This window comes from Zootoca vivipara, chromosome 1, assembly GCF_963506605.1.
Source record: "Zootoca vivipara chromosome 1, rZooViv1.1, whole genome shotgun sequence".
NCBI classification, from domain to species: Eukaryota; Metazoa; Chordata; class Lepidosauria; order Squamata; family Lacertidae; genus Zootoca; species Zootoca vivipara.
The window spans coordinates 13,449,111-13,469,150 of record NC_083276.1 but is presented as its reverse complement, the minus strand read 5'-3'; the positions used below and the strand labels follow the sequence as shown (position 1 = coordinate 13,469,150).

The 20,040-nt window shown below is 40.3% G+C and overlaps 1 protein-coding gene across 7 annotated transcripts in view; it reads right to left on the bottom strand.

The window, feature by feature from the left end:
• The window catches only part of PPP1R13B (protein phosphatase 1 regulatory subunit 13B), a 67,679-nt gene that overhangs the window by 36,092 nt on the left and 11,547 nt on the right, over positions 1–20,040 (bottom strand). For 2 of the 7 annotated variants that reach the window (XM_035105104.2, XM_035105111.2), the window contains exons 2-4: positions 7,345–7,492; positions 6,325–6,444; positions 3,474–3,538 (exon numbers count right to left, since the gene is read on the bottom strand). In XM_035105104.2, the coding sequence (XP_034960995.1) occupies positions 3,474–3,538; positions 6,325–6,444; positions 7,345–7,492 (333 nt within the window). Of the gene's footprint in view, positions 1–3,473; positions 3,539–6,324; positions 6,445–7,344; positions 7,493–9,219; positions 10,360–20,040 lie in introns of those variants that run through there. The other 5 variants (XM_035105088.2, XM_035105084.2, XM_035105096.2 and 2 more) reach the window with 5 other exon arrangements.

The window sequence follows — 20,040 nt, the reverse complement described above, 5'->3', positions numbered from 1 at the left end:
TGCTAGGGGATAAGATAAGATAAGAGATATCTTTATTGTCATTGTCCCCTTGCGGGAACAACGAAATTACTCGGTTGCTACATCCACTCAGATAAAGCATTCCGCATAATCCAAAATTACAAAACCTAATAGGGGAAGGGGAAGGGGAAAAATAGGAACCTCAAATCATATTCACTCAACTTGCATCATGCTTCCATAAAAATGGTCTTATAAAATCAGTCCCCAGTAGAAGGCAATGACTTATCATATTTAAAGCATTTTTCACTTTACTGTTAACATTGCATGCATAATTCAATTCTTGGAAGCTATTTTTTGTGCAAATGTTATACTGCACTGTTCAATGTACATGTAATACTCAAAGGATTATGCATGTTTTTACTAATGGTTAATTGACCTGAGCGTCATTGCTCTATGAAAGGCCTCCAGCACTGCACATACTCCACAATTTATGCTAATGGTTCAGTAAACAATGAAACAAAATAAAGATTAATCAGCCTGTGCTGTAGCAATGAAATAAAATGGATGATCAAGACACAAACACTCTCAGAAAATGTAGCCTTTTGATTTTATTAGTACATGAACCTAATTAATTTTTTACAGAAGGAATTTGTATCCTAATAATGATGATGCAATTGTGGATTAATCTTTTCATTGTTCTCTGTAGATACAAATCAAAACAACATCAGCATAACTATTTCTTCCAAAGAAAGCCTACAAGGCCAGTGATTCGTTAAAAGAATTAAGAGGGCCCTTCTTAGAATGCTTTACATTTAATGAATCAGTCTTTCAATCACCACCCACCACTCCAATCTCATCCTTCACTTCCTCTGTTCACAACTATACTTCCCAATTCACCTTATTGTCTACTGTTGTCTACGCCACTTTGGAATTTATTTTTAAATAAACAGTGGTGTTGAAATTAATAAATAGGCTGCCTTTCTAAAGTGCTGAAAGCAGTTTAGTTAAAATAAGACAGTAAAGCAAAACCATGATAAAAACTACCAAAAATGTATACAAAGCCACTTACAAACCTGGCATATAAATATTGAAAATATTCCTTGTTATATCATTGAGCCTTGACCTTCTGACACTTTAGGATACGATGGCCTCAATCATTCTTGCCATAGTAATATAGCAGATACCCTGTTTCTCATATTGTAAGACATACCCATAAAATAAGCCATAGCAGGATTTTTAAGCATTCAAGGAATATAAGCCATACCCCGAAAATAAGACATAGTGATAGGCGCAGCAGCAATGCCGGCCGTGGCAGGAGGAGGAGGGAAAAAATAAGACATACCTTGAAAATAAGCCATAGTGTGTTTTTTTGAGGAAAAAATAAATATAAGACGTGTCTTATAATATGAGAAACACGGTAACTATAATGCATACTATCTGAGCTTGCCTTTGAAAATGGTCCAGAAACTTCAGCTGTTCAAAACGTGGTCACCAGAATGCTATCTCAGGCTAGCAATTCAAATAACTACAATAACTACAATCAAGCTGTTTGGTATATAACTCAAATTATGAGGTTTTTTAATTTTTTGTTTTAACATTTTAAAACCCTCTGTGGTCTAGGATTAGGCTAAATGAAGAATCATATTCTGCCTGACCCCTGAGATCCTTATCTAAGGCCGTGTTCAGCTTTCTTCCAACATCAGCAGTGCTGTGGGTAGACATAAAAAGTAGGGCTCTCTAAGTCGATGCACTGACTATTTGGAACACCCTTCAAAGGCAAGCCTCCATCTTTACCGGCCTTCAGGCTGGGAAGACAATTCTATTACACTGTGCTGCCCATGGGCACAATGGTAATCTTCTTCTCCTGCTACCCATGAAGTCCCTGAATTTCCCTGCCCACCCCTTCACTTGCCCAAAGTCAGGCATGTCCACAGTCTGTTTCGGGGGCCTAATCTGGCCCGCTGGTTGATTTAATCTGGCCACTATGGCAGTATATGTTGTCCTGGGGTAAAATCCTAAAAAAGCTCAACAACTTTGAGGTAAAACTGTAAAAATAAAAATAAAAAACTTTGGTTGGCCCTCTGCAGGTTCATCAAATCTGGCCCTCTTTGAAAAATGTTTGGGCACCCCTGCCCTAAGTCATGAGGTAGTGAGGGTGGCTACCTTCTTCTTCCTTGAAATATGCATACAGCTGAAGGAGAAAGTTGGAAGAATGACATTTTTCCACTTTCTATTTCAGCTTGATGTGCTTTTAAAAGCTCAGATTATTTCCTCTGGATCTGGCTTCTACCTAGATCCATTAGAAAAGAGAAATTGCGTGCATACACTTTCTTTCTTTTGCTCCAGGGTGTGTGTGATCTAGGAGCGGGGGTGGCCACAGAACTCACTCAACTATGCAAATGTGCCTACAGGCCTAAAAAGGTTGGAAACCCAGACTGAGCCAATCTTTAAGAACTTTGGAATGGAGAGGCTTCATAATCTAGTCTTAAATCCATGTTGAATAAAAGCAGGTATGTATATACTAACACATTATTATATGGATCAGTAAAATATTTTATAGATCGATTATATGCATGAATAGGTTTTACGGGGGGGGAATATTTACACAGGCTGGCTTTTTTATATTTATTCTTGTGCTAGCAAAATATTCAGCATTCCAAAAACAATAAATAATCCTAATGAATTACAAAATGGTAAGCTGGTTAATTACTTAAGCCTATAAATCCACTTTTGCCCTGCTGCCAGAAACTGAGCACAGACATATTAGACTGGCATTGTTCAAATAATTAAATGTTACTCTGCCTATTTTAGCCCAACCATACAAATGGGCTGCTTTCCATATTGCGCTAGAATCCACTAAAGATTAATAACCCAACTCTTACCACTTTGTTCAGTGGTACGTACTTCCAAGCACGTGTGCCTTGAATGTGATGGAGCAGACAAGTCTTGGGGGGAGGGGACACAAGAAAAGGGAGGGGGAAACTGCCCACATTTTAAAGTAAGACCACAACCTCTAATATTCTTAAATTTCACATGTCTCACAAAGATTAAAAGAATCTCTGGGGGAGTGAGTGAAAGACCTTTTCTCTCTCTCTCTCTCTCGCTCTCTCTCTCTCTCTCTCACACACACACACCACCACCACCACCAAAACTACTTAAACTAGAATAGACTGGCTTTTGGTCTGATCCAGCAGGCCTTCCTGAGTAAATGTGTGAGACAGCTACATGTCTTTTCATTCTGGGTATACAGTAGAAACATGTAGTATTTCCAAGGTATTATAAACTGAAGGCTACAGGAAATTCAATATAAGCAAGGTGCCAAACAGTTCTGATAAAACTTCTTTGTACAATTTCCTAATATAAAGTTCTCCCGCTTAGCATTAAGTGTTATAAAAGATATACGGCCAGAATTACATAGCAGTAGTTGAAAATGTATAAATTAATATTTTGAAGATGCAAATAAAATGAAAAAAACCCACACATAAAATATCTTGCTTTTGCAATTGGCCACATACCCCATTTTCAGAACGCTTCTCCACAGGTATACTGATTCCATTCCTTTGGTTCTGAGTCTGCCGTCCTGGGAAGAATACAGTTAGAACATTGAAATGCATTGCTTCTACTGAAACAGCTTAGTCAACTTTTCTAAATAACATTATCTCAAAACAAGAACTCATATTTTGATTTGATGAAAACAATTTATGAGTAAATGTTTTCCAACTTTCTGGTGGTACAGGTATTTGTTTTTCTAGTCCTTTTTGAAGCTCAGTTAAGAGCTACACAATGACCACTGAAACCAATGTAATCAGAGTAGTTTTTCTGTGGTGTAACCATCAAGTAATTATCTTTGTGGAGAAATATAGAAGGGATAGACAGGATTGGGAAACTTCAAACACTGTTCCTACCCCTTGAAAATTCACCATCACTTTTGCTGGATGAAACAACATCCCATTTTGTGTAAAGAGCACTCGCCACTATCACTGCTACTGTTCCAGGGAGGGTAAAGTCATTCCTCTCTTTTAACTAGTTCCCACCAATAATTGTCTGCCCATCCCTTCACTTGTAAGAACTCAGCCAACCACTCTTGGTATTGCTCCATGAAGGAAGAAAGCAAATCTGGGGTATCTGATGTGAGGTTTGACAATTTTACCAATGTTTTCCTGGGAAATTAGTGTAGCAGTGGCGAACCTCAGGCCCAATGCAGCCCATTTGGCACTCTGAACTTTCCTGCACCCCACCCTCTCTCCCTGGGTTATACTTCTCACAGTCCTTGCTTTTATTAGGGGTGTTTTTTCCTGGTTGGAATGTGTCAATGAACTCTGAAAATGTCCCTTGCCTGTTCGGATGGAGGACAGAGGGGTGTATAAGTGTGTGTAGAAACTAGCCTTCTGTACAAAGGTAAGATTTACACCCACTGCTCCACCTGCTTTTGCCTCTGGCCTTGCCCACCAATTAATCCAAGTCAAGATTCACAAGCCAAATCGTAGTCCCTTCCACCCAATAAAATGTTGGGGGGCAGCCCCCCCCCATTGATGGGCATTGCCATTCAAGTGGTGTGCATGCACCACATCTTGTGCTCGATTATGCAGGGTGGGACTTACCTGCCCTCCCCCCATGTTTTATTCAAGTTGGCTTCAATCCATAGTTTGTTGGTTTGGGGAGATATACAAACATACCATAGTCGAGTGAAACAAACCTGAGTTTAGGACTGCATCCGAACACAGTCATTATCACAAACTCATTATCTGAAATGAATTTCTAAAGGAATCCTCTTCCAGATTAGAATGTTTGGATTGTCTCTTTTAGTAGATATTATGCACTTAGGAACATAGTTGCTTTGTTTTATATAAGCTCAGGAGGCAGGCTGCTTAGACATTTGAGCAAATGTACACTAAGCATTAGGCTCAGTGGTAACTTTATATATTTGATATATTTTCTACTAACCTTAGCTTGTGTAACCTGTTTATAGTGAAGCTTGGCAGAACATAATTTTATCACCACTATGAATGTGAATGAAGACTGGCATGATTGGCTGCTGCTGCTACATACTGGCAGCTAAGCTGCTTGGGGATGCAGCTACAGACTCTCACTCTATAATAATACTGGGAGTGACTGACCTAGTAATGACTTTGGAAGAAGAGGTGGGGTGGGTGGAAGGAATGTGGAATTTAGAGAAGAGCAAGTAGCAAAAGAACATAGGGATTAAAAGCTCAACTGCAGAAAAGTCCAAGTACAACATGCTTGTAAAGGCAAAAATACATACATGTAGAAGTTGGAAGAAGCAGGTATTAGCCTTAGGAAGGAGCCCAAAGGTGGCTCTGAATGTTAGAAGTGCTGGCAAGCATGTACGTATGAGTGATAGTTTTTTTCACTGGATGTAATGCCCAAAGGGAGAATGTTTGCATCTTCTCTGGAGGGTCAGAAATGGCTAACACATTGCCTGTATCCTGTATGCAGCATCCAGCCCCCAGCCCCTGAGGATTTTGTGCCTTCCCCAAATAGCCCATTAAAAATGTTGTTGTTATTGTTGTTGTTGTTGTTGTTGTTGTTAACCATTCCTGATGTGTCCCTTAAAAGCCTTTTTCTGAGCCCAAACCCTATTTTTTTGCTGAATTTTTAAATGTATGTTTTTTGAAAATGTGCAAGGAAACATACTCAGTTAGCAAAAGAAAGATATTGGTTTTGGGTGTGTGCAAATCCATATACTTTACACATCCTTGTCAGGCCCCAACAAAATCCTGCCATTATTTTTGAAGTCATTCATGTAGGTTGGGTTTTTAAATTTTAGTCTTCCAAATATCTGCTCCAGCAGTTTCTGAAATGTTCTCTGTAACCATGATAACTAGCAGCTTACTTGTAAGAAATAAAGCTGAGATAATTATTGGGGGCAGATCTTGGGAACAGAAAGGGGAGAAGGAAGAAAGGCTGTGGTGTCCAGAGGCAAAAGGTTCTTACAATTCATGAGCTTAATGGGTGCATAGATGGAAGAAAGAGAAAGCAAAACAGAAATGTCTAAGGACTTGAGCGGTAATGAAGAGGAAAAAGAAGAAACAAGGGGAGAGTAGGGGCTGGCATAACGATCAAACAAAACCAGCACCAGTAAGAATGAGCAAAATAATGCTGGATAGAGTTGGGGAGGCAACGGAGAGGAAGAAGCAGCTGTGGTAAAGGCCTATGGGTGGGGAGCAGGGGAAGCTTTGCCCTATAGAAATTCTTTTATTTAGTTTCAACCCTCTGTACTATAGAGTCAAAAGTACAGCACAAGTATTTTGTCATCGTATTGGCAAGTTTTACTTGTCTTTACAAACCTGAGTCACATAAAGATGAGGTGTTGGGGCACCAATGAACAATTTAAAATATACACACCTTGTTCACTACTTTCTGTTGGGGACTCTTCATGTCGGAGAAAAAACTTGACCTCCTCCCTACGTGGTCCCCACTTCTGTAGATGGTCATACATCATGTGATCAAAGGGGATGTGCCGTTCTAAATATAGAAAAATATAGAATGTTTTCTAAATATTAGAAAAATTCTAAATATAGAAAAAAGTGTCTGCTCTAATCTCTCTCCAGGTATACTGATTTTTAATTTGCTCTTTACCCATTTTCTGGGATTATGCCATACAGAGCTAATTTATAGTAATTAAAGCAATTATATGAGACTTTCATCTTCTGCCAGAATTAGCTGGGTGGGCAACTTCTCCCATTCCAATGAATTCATCACATCTATTTTGTTAGCCATAGGTTTAAGGCTAAATACACATATTTAGTTACAGTGGTACCTCGGGTTACAAACGCTTCGGGTTACAAACTCCACTAATCCGGAAGTAGCTGCTCCTGGTTGCGAACTTTGCCTCAGGATGCAAACGGAAGCGGGAGGCCCCATTAGCAAAAGTGCGCCTCAGGATAAGAACGGTTTCAGCTTAAGAACGGACCTCCAGAATGAATTAAGTTCGTAACCAGAGGTACTACTATACATGCAAGTCCATGCTATATACAAACCATCTTCACAAACAGGTGCTATTAAATTAGTTTTGAATACCATGCCTCTTCTAATGATAATTTAGAGGGCAAGTGATAATGTAATAGCTAGGCAGAGTGGGGTGAAGCACAGCATTATAACACAGCATTGACATGTCTGACAATCCTACTTTTATTAATTTACCCATTATCATATTATCAGCCATCTCTGTACATTCTGAATATATCTTCTCATTTTGAGCCTAAGGGGGAACTGTGTGTGAAAGTATATGGGTATGTTTCCCTAAGGTTCATAGTGCTAGAGCTGGTGAAAATTAGAAAGACAGCAATTGTCTCAAACAAGAATGAAATTATTAAGCCTGGCATAATATTGAGCTACTGCTCAGGATACCAAATGATTGCTTACCATTCCCGCGCCAGACTTCAGAAAGATGGCAACTACCTTCCCCAGGTTCTTTGCAAAATTCCACCACATCTCGGCAGGTTGTTTCAGGTGTAATTGGCACTTCAGTCAGAATCTGTTCATTGTTACTCAGGAACACAGTTAATATCATCTGAAAAAAGGGGGAGAAGGCACCATGTAGAGCCAATCTTTCAAAGTGGCACAGATTTTGATTTGCATAAAATCTCATAAACACACCAGGGATAGGCAGATGGGTTGAACTACTTGATAAATCTCCAAGTGATTTGCCATAGATCTGGAAGGATTTCCAGCTCCCAATAGCTGAACATGCTAAACTTTAAACTTAGATAAAACATTGCCTCCTCACTTGCAAAAGTGTGGACATAAAAACATTGTCGTTGTGGAAGTACTAAGTGCCTAAATAAACTAAAAAGTACCTAACCTTGGTTTAGGAGAGGTTAATGTCATAATAACAATATATTACTCAGAACTAACCCTCACTAAAGTCCATGGGGATGGCTCCCAAATAGGATTAGAGGCTAAATTAATTAGTCTTAAAGGTGCAACGTTTTCACCAATGGCATAACATGATCAATCAATAAATGCTGAATTCTGAGCAACCTCAGGGGCAGTCCCACCAAAGTGCACAGCAGCAATCCAGTTTGGAGGTTACCAGCATGTGGCTAACAGTGGTTAGTCTATCCCAGGGGTCCCCAGACTATGGCCCCCGGGCCGGATGCGGCCCAATTAGCCTCCCAATCCGGCCCGCGACGACCCCCGCCACCCGCCGCTGCCCGCTCTTACAGCGCGCGGCGCGGCGGCGATCTTCAAAATCGGGGAAAAATCGCCGAAAATCCTTTGTGCGCATGCGTATGGGCCTCTCCCGACCCAGAAGAGGTCATTTCTGGTGCACTTCCGGGGCGGGGGAGGCCCATACGCATGCGCACAAGCGATTTTCGGCGATTTTTTTTTCGACCGTGTGCGTGTGCGCATGCGCACGGGCGCGCACTCCCCCGCCCTCCGGCCCGCTGCGCGCGCACTCCCCTGTCCTCTGGCCCGCCGCGCGGGCACCAGCCCGAAGCCCGGTAAGTCTGGGGACCCCTGGTCTATCCTGATTTAGAAACAGCTGGAGTTGATAAAAGGTACCGGTACCTTTAGCCACTGAGATTACTTGGGCATCTAGACCTAGAGATGGACCCAGGAGTAGCCCCAGACTATAAACCCTGCTCTTGAATCTTGCCAGGATTCAGACTTCATTTGTGGGCCCTCATTCAGCCCACCACCAAGTCCAGGTACTGGTTTAGGACTTGCGTGGCACTTCCTGATACAGCATACTGGTGACATCTCACCCCAAATCTCCTAAAGATTGCTCCCAATGGTTCCCAACAGCTTCATGTAGATGTTAAATAGCACTGGAGACAAGATAGTAGTACCCTGCAGCACCCCACAGCACAACTGCCAAAGGAGCAAAAGATAATCACCCAATGTCATACTCTGAAATAGATCCTGGAAATAAGATCGGAACCAGTGTAAAACAGTCCCACCTCTTGGGACCCACCATGCCAAGTGCTCCCATCACCTGCCTGCCAAGTGATTGATAACTCCCATTTTTGTAGTGTCTGGCAGTGAGCAAAAACAGACATTTATGAATCCCTTGGTGGGTTGCACTAGATTATAAAGTTAACAAGTTGTACCACTTGGGCCAAACAGCCGTCTGGAACTCTGTGCCCTCCAGGTGTTTTGAAACTCTAATGACCCCTGAACACAGATCATGCTAATGAGGGGCGCCACCTGAATCACTGTGCTTCACAAATTTATGTGGGCAAGCATCAGCAGACACTTTGTTAGTTTCAATGGGGCTCTTGGGGACATACTTACTTTGTGGAAGAGATGTGCATTCTCTTCCCCACAATTATCAGAGCTGTGTTGGCATGGTCTACACCAGTCTTCCCCAACCTGGTAGCCCCAGATGCTCTGGAATAAAACATCCATGATAGCTCACCATTGTACATACTGGCTGGGACCAAAGAGAGTTCGTAGTCCAACAACAAATGAAGAACACCAGGCTGGGCAAGTCTAAAGTAAACCAATATCTAAGAGCTACTTTTATCAGGTAATTCCGGCAGCAGAATTCTTGTTTTAACATATTGATAAAAATACTACTAAGGCTACTGCAGCATTAAAATGTTAGGCAAACATGTTTTTATGCAGATGACTCACTAGGAAGAAAACCTGTGCCTTGTCAAAACTACTGCTTTCAAAGTGAATAATTAAATTTTTGTTGTTAGAATAGCAGAGCTAAGGCCCACAGCTAATTTTAGATCTTAATGAAAAATCTACTTAGCAGCAAAGTTGGACATTGAGAAGCTATTAATTCCAGTACATATTCTCACAGTGGCAAATTTATTTGTATGCATAAATAAGGCTATGTCTCCATTAGTGGTTTAAAACACAGTAAGGTCATTTTCCCCTGCTGTGCTTCAAGATGCATTTGAACATTGCTGTACACACCAGATAAGCAATTGCAATGTCTTCACCCAATGTGCATTCTCTGCTTGGTTTCCCAATGTCTGCAAGCCCCCCACCCCAAACTCGCATTCACAAAGCTGCCATCTGCACATGCATAATGCCCTCCCACCAGAGGTCAAAGAGAATAACAATTACCAGACCTTTAGAAGGCATCTCAAGGCAGCCCTGTTTAGGAAAGCTTTTAATGTTTGATGGATTTCTGTACAGTCGTACCTTGGTTTACGAACCGCTCGGGTTGCGAACAGTTCGGGTTACGAACTCTGCAAACCCGGAAGTGTTTTTGGCGCAAAAATCGCGCTTTGCGCATGCGCAGAAATGGCGCTCGGTTTGCGACCTTTTCGGGTTACGAACTGCGACCCGGAACGGATCGTGTTCGTAACCCGAGGTACTACTGTATTTTAATATTTTGTTGGAAGCCGCCCAGAGTGGCTCAAGAAACTACAGCATAGATATGGATTGTGGCTCACATCATGTGCACATGGCTTCAAACAACAGCAGTGAGAGCACACAGGAGCCAGAATAAACAGTAATGTGTACCTTGGTTTACGAACCGCTCGGGTTGCGAACAGTTCGGGTTACGAACTCTGCAAACCCGGAAGTGTTTTTGGCGCAAAAATCGCGCTTTGCGCATGCGCAGAAATGGCGCTCGGTTTGCGACCTTTTCGGGTTACGAACTGCGACCCGGAACGGATCGTGTTCGTAACCCGAGGTACTACTGTATTTTAATATTTTGTTGGAAGCCGCCCAGAGTGGCTCAAGAAACTACAGCATAGATATGGATTGTGGCTCACATCATGTGCACATGGCTTCAAACAACAGCAGTGAGAGCACACAGGAGCCAGAATAAACAGTAATGTGTGCACAGCCTAAGATACTTTCTTTTTCTGAGCACGAGAAGCCTACAGTTGTACCATGCTAGAATGTTAAACAAGACTTTGGTGCAGCAGTTCCCATGGCACATGGAGTAGGATCACAGGACAACTGGAGAAATTGACTGTGTTATCCTGTGCCTGGATTCTTCAGAATTGTCCATTGTTTTATTTTCTTGAGTAAAATTATGCAATCATGAATGGTATACAATACCTACAAAAATGTTTTTGGAAGACATGCTGATAAAACAATAACAAAAAGTATGTTAAAGGTGTTGCAAATATATATTCATTGCAGTATATTAGACTGGGATCCATACAGTCTTATGTTTATTTAAGTTTATTTCTCCCCAAGCAAACAGGGAGTTGTCTGTAATGCATGTACATCACACCTTTTCTCTATTTACCGGTAGCTCAAAGTGGCATACACACTTCTATCACTCTCTATTTTATCCTCACAACAACTCTTCGAGATAGGTTAGGCTGAGAGATAGTGACTTGGCCCAAGGATGAGTGGGATTTGAATTCTGGTTTCCCAGGTCTTCGCCCAGTACTCTAACTACTACACTATGCTGGCCTTTTCCTTTTCACTGTATCAGATCACTCCGTATCAAATAATGCTTCAAGAGCAGATTTTGATGCGAGTACAAAGAACTGGCAGAAGAGCCCTGGTGCACACATGAACACCACACATGACCCTTTTGATTCTGGGCATCACATAGTTATGTAACACTTTTTTAAAGTAAAACTGTTTCACATTCACCATCTCAGGGTCAACTGGAAGGCAAAAGCCAACATTCAGCCTTACCATCTCTTTGACATGATGGCTTACCATATAAATACAATACTACAAAGGGGAGCATTCAAACATGATCCCCCCATCCTCCACACACACACCTGCAATGTGAAGCTGTACAGTTCTAGAAAGGTAGCATTATGCAGAGACTAATGTCTGTACAAGGTTGTATATTGTCTCCCTGCTTATTTAACTTATATGCAGAATTCATCATGCGAAAGGCTGGACTAGATGAATCCCAAGCAGGAATTAAGATTGCTGGAAGAAATATAAACAACCTCAGATATGCAGATGACACAACCTTGATGGCAGAAAGTGAGGAGGAATTAAAGAACCTTTTAATGAGGGTGAAAGAGGAGAGCGCAAAATATGGTCTGAAGCTCAACATCAAAAAAACCAAGATCATGGCCACTGGTCCCATCACCTCCTGGCAAATAGAAGGGGAAGAAATGGAGGCAGTGAGAGATTTTACTTTCTTGGGCTCCTTGATCACTGCAGATGGTGACAGCAGTCACGAAATTAAAAGACGCCTGCTTCTTGGGAGAAAAGCAATGACAAACCTAGACAGCATCTTAAAAAGCAGAGACATCACTTTGCCGACAAAGGTCCGTATAGTTAAAGCTATGGTTTTCCCAGTAGTGATGTATGGAAGTGAGAGCTGGACCATCAAGAAGGCTGATCGCCGAAGAATTGATGCTTTTGAATTCTGGTGCTGGAGGAGACTCTTGAGAGTCCCATGGACTGCTAGAAGATCAAACCTATCCATTCTTAAGGAAATCAGCCCTGAGTGCTCCCTGGAAGGACAGATCGTGAAGCTGAGGCTCCAATACTTTGGCCACCTCATGAGAAGAGAAGAATCCTTGGAAAAGACCCTGATGTTGGGAAAGATTGAGGGCACTAGGAGAAGGGGACGACAGAGGACAAGATGGTTGGACAGTGTTCTCGAAGCTACGAACATGAGTTTGACCAAACTACGGGAGGCAGTGCAAGACAGGAGTGCCTGGCGTGCTATGGTCCATGGGGTCACGAAGAGTCGGACACGACTAAACGACTAAACAACAACAACAATGTCTGTACATTTGACTCAGTCACCAATAATATTTAGAACAGCCTATAAGGTAAGACAACTTTATCCCCTTATTACAGAGGGAGTTCTGAGACTGTGGGGCAGCAAACTTGCCTTAGGCTACCAAGCCACCTCATGCCTGAACTTGAACTTCCAGTTCATATATGCAACACTATACTGGGCCTCAGCTAATTAACACAATAAAACATGTCTTACCTACACAAGGTGTAATCAAGCACAGGTTAAAGTTACATCTTTTAATGTGTGTCACATAAGACAATCCAGTAGAACTTTGCCTAATGGAAATGTAGAAGCAGCAGGAAGGAAAGTGCTGTTGAGGGATGATATGCTTTCCTCAAATAATAAAGAGTGAATACAAACCTTAGCTTCAGAGGGAAATCCTTCTCTCTTGCAACTCTCCCAGTAGCAATAAAATGATAATTAACTGCTTTATTGCCAAGAAGAAAAAAGGAAACAGTGACCAAAATCCAGAGAGTCATAAAACTACATCTGCATGTCCAAGGCAGCTTTGGGATGATGTTTATTGAATAGCAGCCTCCTTGTGTCACATAACAAGCCTCTTTCAAACATTGAGACTTTCAAAAGCAGTCTGATCTAGCAAGGGAGGGGGGGGCTTGCTGTTCTGGGGGTGGAGGGAGTAAAAAATACCCCTGGGTGTGTCTACTTCCTCAGGCATACTAACTTCTTTGGATCAGAGACAAGTTCCCAAGCAATACTTCAGACATTTTGGTGGGACTGCCATTTTCATTAAGATTTTCAAAGAATAACACATCTTTATCTAAAAAGGAAAAAAAAGTCAAATCCACAGCACTGCATTCCTCTAGAACGTAAGGAAAGAAAAACTTTGTTTTATCTTCAACTTTAGTACATTATTTCCCTCCCTATTTCCTATCTGACTTCACATAGGAAAGAATTGGGTTTTCATGTTTTAATGCATTTCAATCCAAATAGCATCTTGATAATATCCTGTTAACAGAAAAAGGAATTCCCTATGAACAAGCTATCAAAATGCAACCTGCATATTCTGAAAGAACTTTTTAAAAATCAATGCTTAATCAACTCGACAGTTAACTTTTTTTATTATTAAAGGTTTTCTTGATTTACAGAAATATATGCAATGCCTCTCGGTTTCATTTGTTGAGACATTGGGAAGAAAGAGGGTGATAGAAGTAGATGGGGGGAATGGGGGGGGTCAGGTGACGATGTTTCTATTTTACTTAATATATGTGGGACGGGTTTTTTTGTCAGCGTCGCTTGTGCAGGGTATGGTTGTTCATTTGTGGTTGGCTGTAGTGGTCTTTGTTTCAACAGTTACAGTACCTTTTAAGAGATTTCCTGGTTATCGAGATTGCTTGCAAATGAGACATTGTGTATGGGCTTCATGTTTCCAGAAAAAAAACATGAAAACCAGGCTTCCTTTTATAGAATAAAGCTACTGTAACTTTATATATTTCTGATTACAGAAACCATCTCTGATTATTTAAGCTAACTGCATTCTAAATAAAATGATTTTCTGATGTTGCCTACAAAATCACTTGCTTCAATTTCTGAGGTAAATTCTTGCTAGCTGAGAGTCTAGGACAAGAGAGAGAGCTTGGGCTCTCCTGTGCCAGCTCTCATTGCCATGGTGAATTTTTCTAATTTAGATTGCAAAAAAAGTAATTGTTGCATTTTGTCCACAAAATGAAGAATAGAAGGAGTGTGTGGATTTTACTGTTTGAGGCACTGGATACAGCATCCATTAGCCTACTTGTGCTAAGCTGGGATATGTGTGTGGTGTATTTTTTTAACAGGCTCCTCCACACTAGCCTTGCTCCTCACTATGAAACTGAACCATATTCAAGGTGCTTCTTCCCACTCTGTGACTTCTGCAGTCTATAAGGCTGCTGCTAACAGTGCAGGTTTGCTGGTGGGGAGCCCCTGACTGTAGGGAGATTCCCACCGCTCAACATCAAATGTAAGAATCCAGAGTTTGACCCCATGTTCTAGTGGCATGGATACATTCCAAAACAAATCCAATTTGGTGGGCATTTTCCTAGTTGGAATATAAAGGATTTATTTTATTTTTCTCCTCCATTTTAGAATATTATGTAATAAATTTTATTGACTTTTTCAATAAAATAAAATAAAGGTTCATGGTTAAAGTTTTCACCTGTGCAAAAAGATGGCAAAGATTCCAAGAAACAAATTAGTAACAACACCACTCCACTATAGAGAAAGACCATGCCAGGGTGAGGTGTGTGATGGAGGTAGGAACATTCAGCTATCTAACAACCTCTGCTCATAACAGCAGTAAGTTGCTTTGCAGAATAGGGACTATGAAGCCCATCTCTACCTCCACTCTGCTACACTTATTCTACAACAGGCATCCCCAAACTGTGGCCCTCCAGATGTTTTGGCCTACAACTCCCATGATCCCTAGCTAACAGGACCAGTGGTCAGGGATAATGGGAACTGTAGTCCAAAACATCTGGAGGGCTGAAGTTTGGGGATGCCTGTTCTACAAAGTCTAACAACTTACAGAAACACTGCCTGGCTGACTTGGCCTATCAAACCAGTCCCTTTCACCATGTCTATAGACAGGAGTATTGTATTGTATTGTATTGTATTGTATTGTATTGTATTGTATTGTAATTGTATTGTTTTTTGGTTTTTTTATTAAAAATAGACAACTTATCTATTTTATGCAAGTTTAAGTTTTAGATAGATGTGAACAATGAATTATATTCTCTGGAGTGGCACTTCCCTACCTCCAACAGCAGACAGAAAGGATAAATGATTATAGATCTAGTGTGGTGTGCATTTTAAAATTTATGCACGTCTTCATGAGTATGTACTGATTCCTAACATATTAAACATTTTGTCAGCAAGACACAATTACATGTTGCTATGGACACATTAAGATGCCTCAGAAGCCAATGCAGTGCTACAAAAATAGAAGATACTTGAAGTAGTTATAAAAGATCCACAACACTTTATATATTCTCCACAGTTCTGCATGTCCGTCAGCCCATCTTCTCCACCTGAACTATGTATTGCAGGAAAACTGAGAGAAGGGAAGGTAATAGACTAGAGTTTGTGGAAAATGGGAGTGTTTATTTATTTATTTAGATACTTACACCCTGCCCTTGCAAATTCCATTTAAAAAATCATTCTATAAAGCATCCAATGAAGAAGAGGACCAGCAATTGAATGATAAAATATATCCCCCACAGAACAAAAAGTCTATTGGAATAAAAAGGACTTAAACAAACAGCAAGGGATGGGGCCAACCATATTTTACAGGATGTTCTAGGTCCAGGATCTGGGTGTGGCCACTGGGAAGGCTGGCTGTCTGCCGTGCATGCTTTCATGGCAGGCAAGACACAAATTGCCATTTCTCCCTCAGATCCTAGGAAGGAGGCAGAAGTGTTAGCTAAGTTATCCTTGACCTAATTACTGCTTTACTCTTCCTTTTTAGGAAAGCTTCAGCATCTTAGTGCCAGCAGAAGTTAATTACACCAATTGCCACCTTTGGTAAAGGTCTATTTGCATTCCTAGCATCCATAAAAAGGAATGTGTAAAAATCTATATACTTAACATGGTTACATGTTACACCTTAAGGGAAGAGGGAAAAGAGACAGCAGAGGAACTTACAGCTGGATCCTATACATGTCTATTCCAAAGTAAATCCCACTGCATTCAATGAGGCTTACTCCCAGGTCAGTATGTGTAGGATTGCAGCATGAGGGGGAAGGCAAAGTGAAGCCACTTGCTCACTTCGCAGTCCATTTTATGGTCATATTTCCATACACATTTCCACTAGTCATTGTTTCTTAGTATTCCCAGGCTAAAATAAAAGCCAACCTCTAAAGTTAGGCTCGGCTTAGTGCCAGCCCTCCACAACACAGTCACCACTTCCTTTCACTATCCAAACCTATCAGGAAACAACAGGGATGCTTAATTAAATTTATTACTTACTTTATTTATTAAAAATTTCTATACCACCTGTCATCCGAGGATTACAAGCCAATTTACAATATAAAAACACAAAAATATATAACATAGTAACAAACAAAAGCAGTACCCCCCAACCCTAGCCCATCAGTACTGCCACATTAGTTTCCAAGCCACACAAGATCTATGCAACATGTGATCCTGCTGACGCTAAGATCCTTGCAAAATTGCCAGGTGTCTCTGCAGCATCTTAGACAAAAGATGTACCGGTAGTTATCATAGATCCTAGGATATCATGATCCATGAGAACTGTATCTTTTGCAGTACTTGCACCCAGTATGCTGCCATAAGCGATGAAGGACCCATCCTAAACACAACGGGTCCTTAGTTTGGAATGGGGCTAAGTTTAAAATCTTATTTGAGACCCAAGGCAAATGGAGCCCTAATCAACTAATCTAAGGATAACGTATTTCCAGTTAAACCCAAGCAAGTCTCCCCACACAATTTGGGGGCACATTTCTCTACTTGGAATATAAAGATTCAGTTATAAAAATCTATGAAAAGAGTAAAATGAATCACACACAGCAAATGAGTAACAACTACACAAAACAATGAAAGACCTTAAGGGTCTTTTCACAAGTGATGTAAAGAGTGTATTTCCCCTTGAAATGTAACACTTGTGACTGTTTATAAAGCAGAAAAATGAAGGCAGCCATTTTAACATTGAAAGAGTATTCTAGGCAACGTAGGTTTTTTTATTCCATTTATAGACACAGGAAATACAAAAACTGTTTTAACTGTCACTTATGAAAACAGCCTAAGGCATGACCTTCCAAATCAGTGCTACAAGGTTAAACTACGCAAACAAACCTTTCCAATCTCACAACTATGCAGTCTCTTGTTCATTGCAACATGGTGCACTGCTTTTCCAACTTACAAATACCCCCAAAAGCCAAGCTAATAGGTATCTCTTGAGTCTTTTCTGTCATTCGTACAGCAGCATGAAGCAAATCAGAAGATTGGGAGACAGCTGCCAGGGTCACTTATGAATTCTCCAGATAAGCACCAATTTCAGTACAACAAACAAAGATCCCCTGCACCAGGAAATTGCATCCCCCCCAAAAAAAATATTCACAGATATTAATAATGTGACTAATGGCAGCAGTATCTTTTTATCAACAGTAACAAAAGGCTGAACTGCCTCTACCATTTATACACCACTTACTTATTAAAAAAAATCTCAAAGTGGTTTACAAAAAGATAAAACAATAAAATTGAGAAAAATTCATAACCTTTCTTTAAAATATACCGTACACAAATTAAAATACTAAAACAGATTAAAATTACCTCAGCTTTCTAAGCATCTTGGTAGGCTTGCTGTCTATACAAGAATGTTTTTAGCAGGTGTCAAAAAGAGTACAGTGAAGGTGCCTGCTTGATCTCAATAGGCAGGGAGTTCCAAAGTGCAGGTGCTGCCACACTCAACAACTGAGTTCTTAAAAAAGCAGAACAGGTATTATGTGGCACCTATAGTAGGACTAATTCTGCTGACTGAAGCGGTTGATCATTAGCAGAATGCTTTTGTTTACAGGGTACTATAAATAGGAAAAAGAAACATATACAGATATGTGCTCAGGACAGCTATTTCTCACAAACTTCTGGTTTTTGTTGTTGCTGTTATTATTATTAGGAATATAACACAAGCTAGGAGAACAAGAAAGTAGGGTTGAAAGCATATTCTAAAATTTGCTTTTGTTTAAAAGAATTCAAACACAAATAATGTAAACATGCAAGGAAAACAACTTTCCAAATAAGTGCATGTAAAGACAGCATCATTGGATGGATGCAAACCTCTACAGATGAAAGCACTGTTTTTCACTTAAAAGCTCAGAATCACAAGATAATGTTCACTCCTATAAAAGAATGCTACAAAAAAGAACACAATAATAAAGCTATAAGTCATGTTAACTAGCTCTCACCTTTTTTTCCATTATTTTGCCTATTTTCCCATTTCTCTGCTTCAGGCCGCTCCTCCCCAGTTGCCAAATGTTCTCTTTTGATGTGTTTGAGACACTTTGAAGAATCATGCTTAGAATGTTTCTCATGTGTAAAGCCACACACAGAGATTTAAAAATGAACTTAAAAAGTGAAAGCTGGAATCTAAAACAGTTTCTGTGCAAAGGCTACAGTGCTACAATCTACTTAAATGGATATTCTGGTCTGGTCTGCAGCTATATGAATACAAGAGGTAGTGACATGCCTAGATAAGACAGCCTAATGAAACAAGGCAGAGCACAGTTGTGACAGCAAGTAGATATGGTGGGGATTGAGTTTCACCTAATTAGGTAACCTTACATGAGGAGCTCTCTTCATCAAGTGTGTACTTGTACTAGCTGCTGCCTCTGTTTAAGTAGTGTCACATTTTAAAAGATGGGCTAACTTTGAAGTAGGGAAACTTAAATTTCCCCTCTTTAGAAATGTAGCATTTAGTCTGTTTACTACCTGCGATACAGAAGACAGCTCTCACTACCAATTATATACAGTATACATATATTAAAATCAATAGATATCAACAGCAGTAATTATTTTCAGCAGCAATCATTACTGTGCATTATGTGCAAATGTATCTCCATGATCAAACATGCTAGCATTTTGCAGTGACCAAGGAATAGTAACAGTGGTAAGCATTTATATAAGGGTCAGGAAATCTCTGCCTTGGTGCACAAATTAGCTCTCTTTCTTACTTCCGATTTCAAACAATCCCTCCTCTCCATCATCTGCACCCATTAAATGGTATCAGCTTGCTTTTAGCATGACATCAACCTCATATAAATGACCTGCATTGAACTTTTTATGGAACATGGACAGAAGCTCCTAAAATAAGATCCAGCACTACAGGATTGAAGAAAAAGCACCTCAGATTGCAGAATTCATGTCAGCAACTTGTAATCTTCTTGAGCTCATCACTCAGAAGAGGAAGCTGCCACATCAAGTTAAATAGTATTTAGACAATCCAGCTTGACCATAGAAAGCTGCCTAAAGAGCACAATAAGTATACTTCCTTATCTATTCATATCCATAATCTGTAGAATCTTAAAACTTGCTGGCACAGGTTGTCAACCCTCTTCTTTGTTGATTCTAAAAGTACATTCCAAGCACTTTATACTACCCAACAAGCAGTTACAGGTATCATTATAAAGAACAGAGGACGATAGAACTGGGAAACCTAGATTTAAATGTAGCTTAACCAAAGACTCATTTGGCAAAGACAATCTAATAATAATATCTTGCCCCAAGAGGTCTATTTGCAAAGCCTGTTAAAAATCTACTTCATAGGATTAGGATGAATGGGAAATTAGTCTAATAATAATAATAATAATAATAATCTATATATATATATAAATGTAAAAACGGCATGTGGGTGTGTTCCACTTTTCACTGAAACCGCTTGACCGATAGCATTCTAATTTGCACACAACGTC